This window comes from Platalea leucorodia (genome assembly GCF_965183815.1).
Source record: "Platalea leucorodia genome assembly, chromosome: 9".
Classification (NCBI taxonomy): domain Eukaryota; kingdom Metazoa; phylum Chordata; class Aves; order Pelecaniformes; family Threskiornithidae; genus Platalea; species Platalea leucorodia.
In genome coordinates, this window is record NC_138831.1 from 1,803,413 (window position 1) to 1,816,320 (window position 12,908).

Consider the following 12,908-nt stretch of genomic DNA (forward strand, 5'->3'; position numbering starts at 1 on the left):
TTAGAAGGCTCACCCCGAGGAATTTTGACTGACTTGCCATGACCATACTCATCCTATAGAGATACCCTATCATATTATAGAGATCTTTGGTCATAACAGAAGTTGACTAACTTCGGACAAATGGCGCCTCTGATATAGTGTTTTCTGATCCCCTCTGCCAGAAAGTGTCTATTTGGTAAAAAAATCACTGAAAAGTTAGACAGAATTCTTACTGGAATATTGTCCTTGTCATACTCTTTCAAATCCTTTAAGAAATTCATGTCACCAAGCAGTTTCTTGCTTGGAGCCCAGTAATCCAAAATCTACAAAACACAATAGGAAATATCTTTTCAAGCTTTAAAACAAACACATAAACAATAAATGACAAATCTCTTTTAATTAAAACTCATGCATATTTAATACTGACGACATTGTATCTCCCTGAGACATCTATAAAGGAAAGTCTATCAGATCGAACATTTCCCCCAAACCATACCTAAAGCCAAAACCTGAACAGTGTCTCAGGGAAGAGTTACATATTATCTATATACAAGTCAAGCAAATTAAATGTGTTCTCTTTGCACATTACGAAACTTAAAAAATTTGGAATTCTGGAAGCTTTCAGTAAAATAACGTACAGAGGCTATAAGTATTTGCCTACTTTAGTGGACCTTGGGTGATCTTGTTTATTGAACAAGTGCTCTGTGTTGAGAAGAACATGAATTACACTTTTATTTGAAACAATTGTCTGCCATTTTACCTTGCCTCCGGTCCCTGAAGGATCTGCAATTTTTTCAGGTTTTATGTCTTTCATGACACAGACAGCGGCCATGACAAGTTTGACACCAGACGGAGGATTTTTCATTGATTTGACAATTGATATATCAGAAGGCTAAAATAAAAATCACATTTAAAAAAATCATGACAAATGTTATGCCTTTCTTACCACTAAGATAAATTAACTAACAGGAAAAAAAGGGGAATTATAACACCATTACCAATGAACATAATTACAGAGGACTTTTAGAAAGGATCATACAGTGTTAGCAAGACAATTAACAATATCCATCAATGTATCCTATACAGAGGAAATAAAAATGAAATAAATGCCAGTAATTGCAAACTAATAATTAAAATTATGTTTTTAAAAGTCCAGGGCAGAATATTTTTTGATACACTTCCATAAGTGTCATCTAAGACACCTCATACACTTCATAACTCTTACTAAACTACCTCCTACTATACTCAATTCCTGCAGGACTTTCTCAACAATACCGCTTTCAGATCACGTGTTAAGTCATGACAAGGACAAAACTTTTAAACCAAAGATCCAGATAATTCTTAGCCATAAACAAATGCCATGTTACACACTAGGGGTCAACATTAACTTAGCCGAAAGAGGAAATTCAGCTGATACCACTGCTGGTAGCTTCAGGTTTTGGTTACTTTTCCCACAAGTGGGCTTTCTTGCAAATGAACAATTTTTTAAATACACTTGTCCCCTTTGTATTCTGAATACACGAATAGGAAATATACTGAACAATGACTGTACAGGGCCTTTCCTTTGCCAAAACTTAGGAAATGTAACACTTTTCAAGTTCTTTTCATCTTAGTGCATTCTTTCCCAAATAAATGGATGGAGTTTCATCATGTTGATTAACTCTTTCAAACGCTGAAGTTTAGATCGGCTTGCCTTCAAGGTGTCAAGAGCATCAAGTGCGGCCTCCAGGGCTGGAATCGCCTCTGCCAGGTCACTCTCACACTCATTTTTCAGTGTCTGAGCTTCTTCAGCTTTTTCTGTAGCAATTTCTTCATCTACTTTTACAGTTTTTCTTTTTTGTTCTACTTCTGCAGATTCTATTTCTATAGTCTAAAGAAAAACACATGGGTGAGTTTCCTATCGAGCAGCGAACGATCAAATAACCTGAAATTACCTAGTATAGCACTTTTGGAATACTGTAAAATATAAAGAGAAAATTGAAGTATTTCAATATTTTCATATATTTTCAATTTATGTTAAGGGAATAATTTGTTTCTTAGCATAATGCAACATCATCATGGAGCTTTAATAGTAGGTAAACTGCATGAAATCAGATTACTGTCAATAAAAGTTATTTAAAGTATGTTTGAAGTTCAGGAGACAAGAAACTCCTCATATTTGTGCATCAGGCTGTACCTAAAAAATGACTAGCTTTTATAGTGAGTTCTCATAGCTTCATAGGCTATAACATTGACTACTGAATTTTTTTTTTTTTTCCCTTTTCATTTCTATATAAGTGACATCTAGTTTTCTTAGAGATCGGTAAGAGCAGGTAGAAGAGATATCACTGTATCTGTAAAAACACCTACAAATCAGAAGCAAGTGTATGAAAACATCAACCAAATCTTGCTTTTTTGTGATGCAACAGTAAACATACTAGATAAGCGTATTTTCACAAGTCACAATTTTCAAAAACACCTAAGAGATTGGTTCCTACATCCCACTAAATTTCTATGAAGCTAATCCTTTTTAGGATCCTTTTAAAAATCAAGCGTATAATCCCTGTGCGTGCAAAGGCAGACTGTGCAAAACTGTTCTTGTTTATTTTATATGCTGAAGAACTATTTGTGGTTTTTGCAATGTTTGTGAATGATCTTGGGAAATCCAGTCTAAACACTGTTAGCGCAAAAGTTCCTCTAACATCCTTCAGCATGGAGCTTAGGCAAGGACTGTACATCCAGAGTCTGTATCTTATGTAAAGAACACCATTTTCTTCCAGTTCCGGGGATATAAGCGTACATAGTGGCAAGTTTCATAATACTGCAAACCTCAGTAAACAAGTGAGCTCAAAAACCTGAACTCAACTCTTTATTTTCTGAAAGTCACATGCCAGCAACCTTATACAGGCATATTCTTTAAAACCTGGCTAGAATCAGCTGAGATACTGAAGTAGAAGTACATTGTACAATTAAGATTCCTCATTCAAAGCTAATTATTATAAAGGTGAAATTATGGATCCCAGGTATACACATGCTTACATTAAAACCCACAAAGTTGTGCTTGTATAACTCTACCTTCATCATGTTTGCATTATCCAATTTAGCCTCTTCCAGTTTGGGCTGCAGCTGAACTAGTTCTTGTTTCATCTCACCAACCTATACACATGCAAAAGAATCAGGTAGGATTAAGAAGTGCCAAGTACAATTTCCAACAATTTCTATAAGGCTTAGATTTTACCTAATGACTAAATTTATGGATAGAAGGAAATAACATTGTTTCAAATCAGAACACTTCCGAGACTTATTTTTATCTCATATGTACAATCTCTAATTTTAAGAACTACGTTCACTCATAGTCACCTGTTAATCATCTAGGAAAGGGAAGCTCTGTTCATATACTGCTTAGCAACACATGCTTAGAGGTCTGTGGCCTCTAGCACAACTGCTATGACTGTAGGAAAGAAAAGGCAAAATGTACTTCTTACGGTTTTACTGTTAAAGATTGAGCTAAACAAAATATGAAGTAATGCTTTCGACTGACTTCTCCAGGAAAAGACCTGGTTTGCCAAACATCTTGTATTTTCAGTCCCATTTTTGTCCTCACTCACTTGTGATTCAGCAAAAGCTAGCTTATCTAGTCCATTCACGTATTTCTTCTTGGCTTTCATTACAGTTTCTCGTTTCTGAGTAAGAAGTTTCCGAAACGCAGCAATAAGCTCAAGATAAGAAGTAGCAGTAACATAATTATGGCGTCCCAGATTTTGCAAGAACCTATTAAAAAAAAAAAAAAAAAGTACCTTTAAGTTTTGTTTTCTTTTTCTTGTTTAACTATTGTTAGCAAACTTACCTGTTTGACAAATAATAGGAGTAAACAATTTTGACAGTTTTATATAATATTTTTATGTAGGCAGATAGTATACATTAACTTTTAAGACAGAAATTAGTAGTAATGAAACTCAATCACCTATTTTGTTGTTTCTTACTTCTAAAAATTTAACTTTTGAGTTCTCTGTTGATCAATTTACTACTTTCAACAGCATAATCTCTTCCTTCTTAATATTTCTATAAATTAACGAGTTGTTTTCAAAAGAAACAGACTGACCTTACAGAGAGTGACAAAACTGAAGTATGAAAGTATTTACAGATAGGCACAACTTCCTGACGCTCACTGTCTGTGAGCTGAAGTGTTTCTAAGAACTTATTAGCCACACGCTCAAGGGCATCTTCAGGCCACGGCTGAGGGAGAAGTGAGGAGAGAAGCATTTGTGAAATTCAGCTGTTAGCAGTCTTCATACTTTAAACACAGTTTTCACCATTCAAAACACCAGAATGAGACACACTAGTCCCAACTGAGATTGTGCACCAAAGAGCTCCCAAAATATTACAAAAAATGCCTATGCTATTGTAAAATTTTGAAAAATGTGGAGTACTACTATACAGAAGGTAAGAGAAAATCTAATGGGACGTGAAAATATAGATTGTTAGAAAACGGAAGTAGTTTGTTGAGGAAACAATGTAAGTATTTTCACATACCTGGAACCAATCAATAGTACAGCAGTTGATGAGTGAGGGAAACTGCCTCAGACGATTGCGGAAAGCATCTCCAATCGGGCTGAATGCTACCACAATATGGAGGTTTTCTTTGCAGCTGTTCACAAAAAATGCAAACAAGGCCAAGGGACTGAGTTCTTCATGTTTATTGCCAGCCTGAACTATTGCACGAACACCCTGAGGAATAATACATAAGGTAAAAACTGTTACATAATTTCTCATTAAGCACTTCCGAAGTCCGATAGCAATCCTGTTAATGATAGCATCACCATGAAATAAAATTTTTTCTTGATATATGAAACAAGTAGAATAAACTAGAAAAACAGAACAAGTAGTAAATAGTGTTTGAGAATAAGACTACGATATTTATCTGTGACCCTGACAACTCATTCCAGAAATGATCATCTGCTGCTTTGAGCAACTGCAAGTACATCAGAACAAAACCTAAAAATCCATCCCAAGATGAGTTCCAGATGGATGAGACACATTAAGATGAGACAGAGGGTTAAGACACATTCTGAAAAAATCAGAATTCATAATCAGCTCCCTCAAGAAATAAAGAACCAAAGCCTTCTAATGATAAATACCACTATCAGGCTTAATTACAATCAATCTTTAGTCACTCAAAGATTTAGGAGATACAAACAGATGAGGCAAATTACTACTGTCATTACACAAAAGCAAATATTTTTCTCATTATCTACGCTTTCAGTGCCATGTAAGTCCCCTAAGCAACATTTCAAGACATTAATTTACTAAGAACTGTTTTAGCTTTAATATAAATACGCTGTATTTACCTAATTGGAGAGGAAGATTTAAGTTTCAAACATCAAAACATATTCCAGTTGTTCATTTACCAGAAATAATAATCTCTCAAAACAAGAAGTCTCTAGATTCGAAACTAAAGACTACTTCATGAAAGTATTACCCTCAATTAATTAACAATGCATGAAACACTGACTATAAACCCCTAAAACTCAAATTATTCTTCCACAAAAGCATGTATACATTACATAATCCTGCAATTAAATTAAATGACAAAAATTAGTTTAGTAGCAATAGATCAAAAGTGGAAATATTTTGATGGAGCAGATTTAAATGAGTAAAAACCAACTTTGCTCCAGTTGGCATATTATGGATAGCTACCAAGTTCTAGCATACACCAATTGAATATGTTGGTAAAACAAAATTGTAAAAGAGCCCCATTATCTTAATATTGTTATATACCTGGCAAGAATGAAACAGTAATAGAGAAAGATGATTAGAATTATAATCTAACTTCTGTGCAAAATACATGGAATCCAGGTATCAACATGCTACATAACTTAAGTGCAAGAAAAAACAATACAGTAACATTTATCAAGTGATATAGCTATTTCAATAAAGAACATCTGCATATGTACTAAGAACCACTTTGAATGCCAACTAGAAGCACACCTAGGTAATTTATTAGTAAATATACCACAGAGCTATGAAGACAGCACAGCATACAGTTCCAAATATTGTTAGCTAACATGAAGTTTCCAACCTGATGTACACAAAGATTGATGACCCTCCCTCCCAACTGGTGACTGCTATTTTGAAAATCCAAGCCTGATTTTAGTTAGAAATTTTTTAAAAACTGCCTGAGTACATTGCATCTTTACTTCTGACCCTGAATTCGTGGAGCACCTTTCCCCAGCTTCTCTCTGAGTACAAATGTCAAGACTCACAAATTCTGTCTAACAATGCCCTAGTGCCCGAGACAGCAAGAGTCTATTGACAAAGGCAGGCTGTTTTCTCAAAAAAAGTCTTTGGCCTTAACTGATCAATGAAAACATTATGATGTACATTCTTCTTCTGCCAACAGACTGCAAAAAATAACTATGGCCACGGGGTATTTGTGAGCAATCAAAGTTCCCTACGCGCACAACTTAATGTGCTTGTGGAACAGAATGCCAGGTCAGAATTAAAGCTAGTAGTAGGCATAAGTGACTCCATAAGTTTACTAATAACTGGCTGATTTATCTAAGGTCTCCAAAAAAGTCACAGAATTAAGTGCATATATCCAAAAGCCACACTTCACACTGAACTGACAAAATAGCTTAAAAGGCAGGTGACATTAAAGAGAATTTCTCAAGATACCTCTATAATTTCTTGTTTTTCATCTGCTGCAAAAAGATTGGGTACTTCCCCAGTGTTGAGGACACTGTCAAGATCTTCTAAAAAGCTTTCTTCTTTAATTTGTGCATCTGTGATTATAAATACAGTTTTCAAGCCTTTTACACCTGCATTCTTCAGAAGACTCTAAAAATGCAAGACAGTTAAAATATTGTACCTTCCAAAACATCCTTCCCCAAAATTAAGTCAAAATGCAGACAGGTTATTAATACTCACTTTCAGATCTTCTCTCCACTCATTTGTACCATAGGTCTTAGAAATCTCCGGTTGAAAAACACACACTTTTGCCATGAATGCTGCTAGACGAGTCAAAGACTGACGTCCACTTCCTCCCATTCCAACCAACAAAGCATTACCCCCTGGCTGCTTCAGAATGCGGCTTATACGAGACAAATGTTCCAACACATACCTGTATTTGAAATGTCCTGATTAGCAGAATGGCAGAAATACGTATACATTTGTGCACCTATAAATCTGGGAAACAAGTATAGAAGTAGCATCTCCAAAACAAATTTCTGAAGGCAGGGTGGGGGGAGAGGAAGAAAGGGAGTGGGTATGCACCATGAAATAAAATAAAACTCACAACTCTTCTACTGTACAAATATCAGTATTTAGCTAAATTACAAATGACTACAAATTACTGAAGGGAATGGGCGGTGGTGAGAACAGGAGCACTATATGAATAAAGGTGTCGAAGAAAGAGAAAACCAACAGAAATCCTCTACTTCTAAATCATAACAGCATTATCAGTTTTGACTTTCTTGAAGTATAAACAGTTTAAATACTTTTTAAAGGAACAACTGGGGGAAAATGGGTTATATCAACAAACCTCTTCCTTCCCTCTGCCTCTGACAGTGTTTTATAACTTACATGTGAAATAGATATTGGCACAACATCTTCAGAACGCAGTATCTGCACATTACCGAGAGTCCTATCTATTGTGAAAGCACAAGCATAGTTCACCTTGGAATATGCAGCAAGGTCTACAGGAGATGGCCTGTTTAAGCACAGGGCATGGGGTAGTTAAAGTAAGCTGAGCAGCAGCTAAAAGTGGTCTCAAAGAAAGGTTAAAGCATTTCAAAGAAGATAAATTCTCGTTTATTTTGACTGACTAGAAAAATAAAGGAGTGAAATCCAGATGTTATCCATGAGATTGGACTCTAAGGCTACAGCGAGACATGCTCTCCTGGCTGCTGTTCAGTGAGGTAACTGGCATATTGCTTCTGCACTCAGAAGTGGCCTCTGATCAGAGCCTGACAGCTCTTCAAACTCCCAGAATAGTTGTATATACAGGTACTCACAAATCCAGCTTGTCAAAATGTCCCAGACTGAAACAAACTGCTATTAGAAGTGTTTAAACTAACCTTCATTGCCTTCACAAAGCATCTACATGTCAAGTCACACTGGCAAAGATGGAGAGGAAGCAATCTCTAGCAATAGGGAGGAGGAAGGAGTTGTGACCTCCTAATCTGTCTCAGTTGTAGCTCTGCCTGATCACACCTTAAGGTAACAACAGCAGCCTGCAGAGTCTAAAATTTCACAGGATTAGTTGCAGCACCAGGCTGGGTGCATGCCCCAAAGCGGGGCACGGCTGTGCTGCACAGTAACAGAGCAGACGGCTATGACTGTGCTGTATCTCACTCTGCACCTCACCCCCTTACAATCTTCGTCCTTGATGAAATGAAAGTCCAGGGGCTGCAGGCAAAACTGACATCTGCCTTCACCAGTAACAGAGGCCAAGCAGAAATAGAAAACTGCACCTGAAAACTACAAGGTTCATTCTTGTTTTGTGGGTTTGGTTATATTCATCCAGACACTGCTCCACAACATCACCGAACAGCTGAATGCTTGGAATTTCAATATAAAGTCTTTCATCTCCCTCAAGTTCTGGAACCATGTAGTCACCGAAAAACAAGCTTCTCATGTTTTCTTCCGTTACCTATGGTAAATGTTCAACAAATCATAAAGTCAAGTTTAATATTTAATTAATATATTCCTCATTGGAATTTTAGAAAACAAAGAAGAATTTAGACAAATACTCAAGACATGAGAACAAGCACTCAAATATTTTGACTCGCAGACAACACCCACCTCAAAATTGTATATTTCCCCGTATTAAACAATATACTTATTCTTAATTTGTTCCTGGAACACAATTGGCTCAAATAGCCATTAACAGTCACACAATCATGACCTTCAGATTGCACCAAATTTATACTGATGTACCTGTAGCAATTTTCAATATATTATCAAATGGATAACGAAGACCACGAAGTTATTTCTTCTACATATCAATGAAGAAAAAAAGAAAAACAGAAAAAAGGAAGACAAGGCATACAGTACAGCATGATTATACAACATTTTAAATACTAAAATTTCATAACAATTACAGAATGCTGTTTACCACACAGTAGCTCAGTCGCAGGCTAAATTTAAAAGGGAACGGTTCTTTATCCTGTCACTCAGGTCTCTGGAAGTCCATTTAAGAGTATTCATATTTGTATTTCTCCTTGCAGGCACAGTACTATCTGCAGATCCCAGCTACTTTTGTGGCAGTAATTTATAAATTACTCTGGTTGTTTCTGTTATCTTATCTCCCATTGCCCAAAGATTCAGTACGTGCTGCTGCATCTCCAAGAAAAGATGTAACAGAATTTTTTTGAAAAGTTCCTCTGCTGACTTACTGATTAATTGGATGCTTTATTTCTATGTGCAGACATCTAGGAGCCTAATAAAATGCTACACTTGATAAATTAAATTTCTAAGATATAAATACCATGGGGGTTTTCGGTAAATCTGCAAAAATGTTGCACTGGTTTTTAAATTGAATAAGAAACAAGTTTTTGTTTCACTATCAGATACACAAGATTCTTTCACAGAAAAGTAATAAGTTTACCCACATTTTACATTAAATACTTTTTGAAAAGGATGTTTATGTATAACAGTTAAACCCTTCCAAACATTTTTACATTTTTTTTTTCCAAAGAAGGCATTTTGCCAAATTCAACTCAAATTTTCAAGCACATTTGATCCAAAATTTCACCTGTGATTAAGAAACTTTCTAGAATTTATAAGGAAAGCAGGTTAAACTGTTAACTACAGGTTAAACGTGATACTCACAGGTGTGTTTCCTTGCTTCAGGTGTGCAAAAACTGAATCAAATGGTTCTTTGAAATGTTCTTTCACAATATCTTTCATTAAAGTGAACAACCAGGCTCTATCATTGTCTTCCACTAGACGGTCATAGAAGACACGAAATACCTCATGTACGAACAGCCGAATCATTACATGTTTGCTTTCAACTGATCTTCTCTTAATGAGCAAGCAGCCATGGATAACACGTGAAAAGTCACGCAGGTTGAATGTGTAATGAGATTTGGCTGGTGTGGGCAAAAGATTTTTGATGGCTTTCTTATACACCTTAAGATAACAACAACAACAACAACAACAAAAGAACAAAATCAACAAAACAGTAACACCGACTATATTATTATAATGAATCTTAAATGTCTTCTAAAATTATATTTCTCCAAGAGAAACATTTCACACTTAATAAATCCTAATAATGTTTAAAGATCTCAAAGTCCTCTGAATATATTAGATGCACCTCATGCAGTGCTGGAACACACATGTACTACTAACCTAATTGCAGATGGGAAAAGTAATTGTAGCAAGTGTAAAGAAAGCTGTTGTAGGACCAGGAATACCATTCAGATCTCTTGACTTCCTTTAATTATACGATATCCTCCTTCAAGTGAAGGACTGAATGATATGTAATAGTGATTTCCCAGATTTCAGTTGTTTAAATCTATTTATTTGCATATCTACAAATTACTCAAAAATAAAAAGTCAATTAAAAATGCTGAAGGAACAGGCAGATCAAGAAAAGTGTCTTTTGACTATGTTTTGCTCTTATCTGGAATGCATCAGCTGTTGTTAGCTCATGCTGTTATGACAGAAATAGTGCCATTTCTCATTACATTGAGCGTAAATAACATGCTGAAGTTAATGCTGACAGAGGAAACCTTTAATCTGTCTCTGTATACTCAAAGGCAATTATCAAACATCAACCTGCTAAAAAAAAAAAAAAACAAAAAAAAAAGGGTACAGCAAAATCAAGTGTTACAGGCTTGACTATATCCATGGTACTGAGTACACATTTCGTCTGCTGTCCCATGTCCAAAGCCAATTCCAAAGCCCAGTTCTTCCATTATACTTCAATCCTAGGAGTTGGAGGGTATTGCTTACCAGGATGAAAATTCATGTTAGAACAAATTCTCTAGCAGGCAAATGTGTAAGAGTCTAATAGTATAAACAAAATTTGATGCAGTCTGATGAGAAATACCTGCATGACTGTATTAAAAGACAACAGTCTGAAATTGGTCTAAGATGTAGCCTGACAAAACTGAATGTTTTAAATATGTAGTCAAGTGCATTCGTATCACTAGTAGCTGCTACTATTATTTTCTGTTTAGAGAAGCAAAACTTGCCAATTTCTTGTGAACTACTTTTTTGTTTGTTTGTTTGTTTTGGAAGGATTAATTGAACCTACAAAAAGATTTCTAGTGGCAGTCATCAGTCAGCCTTGTGATTCATACACTGAACGTATTACCCAACAGAAGTTCTGAAATACCAGCTCTGCAAGTCCTTGGAATGAGATGGATTCGGTCTTTAACATGTCTTTGGGTATAAGCAGGAAAAGTCTGAGAAAGGCCTCAGTTCTGCAGTAGAAGGAAGTCACATCCCCTGTGAAACTTCAGCCATTTGATTTTGCCTTTGAAGCTGATCAGATTTTCTATCGGAATTTTTCATTAGTCAAATATTAGCTACCTAATGCATTTCCACTGAACACTTATGGTAGGCAATAGACCCGTTCACACTGCTAATGATTTCTGCTACATAATAAGCCAGCAAAGCTATACCTTGATATTATTTATGTCTGTAATTTAATGCTTCTTTGCAAAAATGTCACAAATCACCATTCCTTTTTTTATGTGTATGGTACATTGCAAATGTGACACTTGCTAAAATTTGTAACGTGGAACTTCACAAAACATTTAGAAATTCCATACAGCTGGGCCTAATGGCTTTCAGTTTCACAACATTTCTGTGATGTCTTTTGTCGTACCGGACTCAGATTCTACCGAGCTGCACGTTCACATTGGCTTCCTTCGTCTGCTGTCATGTGCCCATAATTAGCATAAAGACTGGGAGAGGAAGGAGGCAAGTGGAGAAAGTGATTTCTTCATTCTTAGTCTCTCTGAGAAGGAATTCTGGAAGGGTTGCAATTCATATTTTCATTTTGTCTTTGCGTGTGACAGCTTCCTGTCTGACCCCAAAGAGATTCCACTCTCATCTGCTTGCCATTATGTGGACAGGTACCACTGACCCGACACTAACACAAATTCAAAGACAATTTTCCTAGAATAAGAAGGTTACTGCAACAATAAAACTAGGACATTTTGTCAAAGCAGATGAGGCTGTATGTTAAAAATAATAAGGAACAAAATATCTAAAATCTCTACCTCACCAACTAAGTTATAGAGCCAGTGGAGCTTTACTGAACAAACTAAGGGAAACTTCCATTAAGGTATTTGCCTCTTACCTCTAAAGTGGCAGTGACAATTTGATTTCCAGTTGTGAAGAACTCAGAAGAAAATTCACTAGTTCGTAGGTAGAAAGCTACTACGGTAGAGAAGATGCGGACCATTGTTTCATCGCTAAAAGAATTAATAGTGCAAATGTTGAAGTGTCGCAAAAATCGAGGAGTAACAGGATTCCTCCCACCGCCTGGAGGCCCCATAGCAGCAAGTAACTGTACATCAACAAGTGTAATTTTAGATGTGTCCTTTAAATTGTACCTTCAAAATAAAGTGTGATGTAACATTTAGATAGTTACAGATACAACACATTTGTTACAGCTTAGATGCATTTATATTACAGAATACTCTCTGCATGCATAATATCTGTGCTTAAAATATAATATTATATATTACATATTTTTACTATATATTTTATATTTTTTAAAACAAACAAACAAACAAACACAACCCCCCCCCAAAAACAACTAGCCTTATAACTATGACCCAGCTAATCTCAACACATCATGCTGGCCTGAAAGATTATTTGTTTAAGCTGGGTTACATAAAACCTAACACGACATTTTGAGACAAGTATTTAAAACTGTAATGTGGAAAGATGTATTGTCTCTATTCAAAAGCAACAGATATTTGAGCCTG

General features: G+C 35.8%; 1 protein-coding gene across 1 annotated transcript in view; it reads right to left on the reverse strand.

Annotated features, from left to right (window-relative positions):
• DNAH12 (dynein axonemal heavy chain 12) overlaps positions 1 to 12,908 on the reverse strand; it is a gene marked incomplete at its 3' end in the record, with an annotated part of 73,000 nt that overhangs the window by 21,204 nt on the left and 38,888 nt on the right. The window contains exons 41-52 of the mRNA XM_082322213.1: positions 12,275 to 12,530; positions 9,790 to 10,089; positions 8,430 to 8,608; positions 6,886 to 7,078; positions 6,634 to 6,795; positions 4,492 to 4,686; positions 4,061 to 4,194; positions 3,567 to 3,729; positions 3,034 to 3,114; positions 1,673 to 1,849; positions 740 to 871; positions 213 to 302 (exon numbers count right to left, since the gene is read on the reverse strand). Of these exons, the coding sequence (XP_082178339.1) occupies positions 213 to 302; positions 740 to 871; positions 1,673 to 1,849; positions 3,034 to 3,114; positions 3,567 to 3,729; positions 4,061 to 4,194; positions 4,492 to 4,686; positions 6,634 to 6,795; positions 6,886 to 7,078; positions 8,430 to 8,608; positions 9,790 to 10,089; positions 12,275 to 12,530 (2,062 nt within the window). The remainder of the gene's footprint in view (positions 1 to 212; positions 303 to 739; positions 872 to 1,672; positions 1,850 to 3,033; positions 3,115 to 3,566; positions 3,730 to 4,060; positions 4,195 to 4,491; positions 4,687 to 6,633; positions 6,796 to 6,885; positions 7,079 to 8,429; positions 8,609 to 9,789; positions 10,090 to 12,274; positions 12,531 to 12,908) is intronic.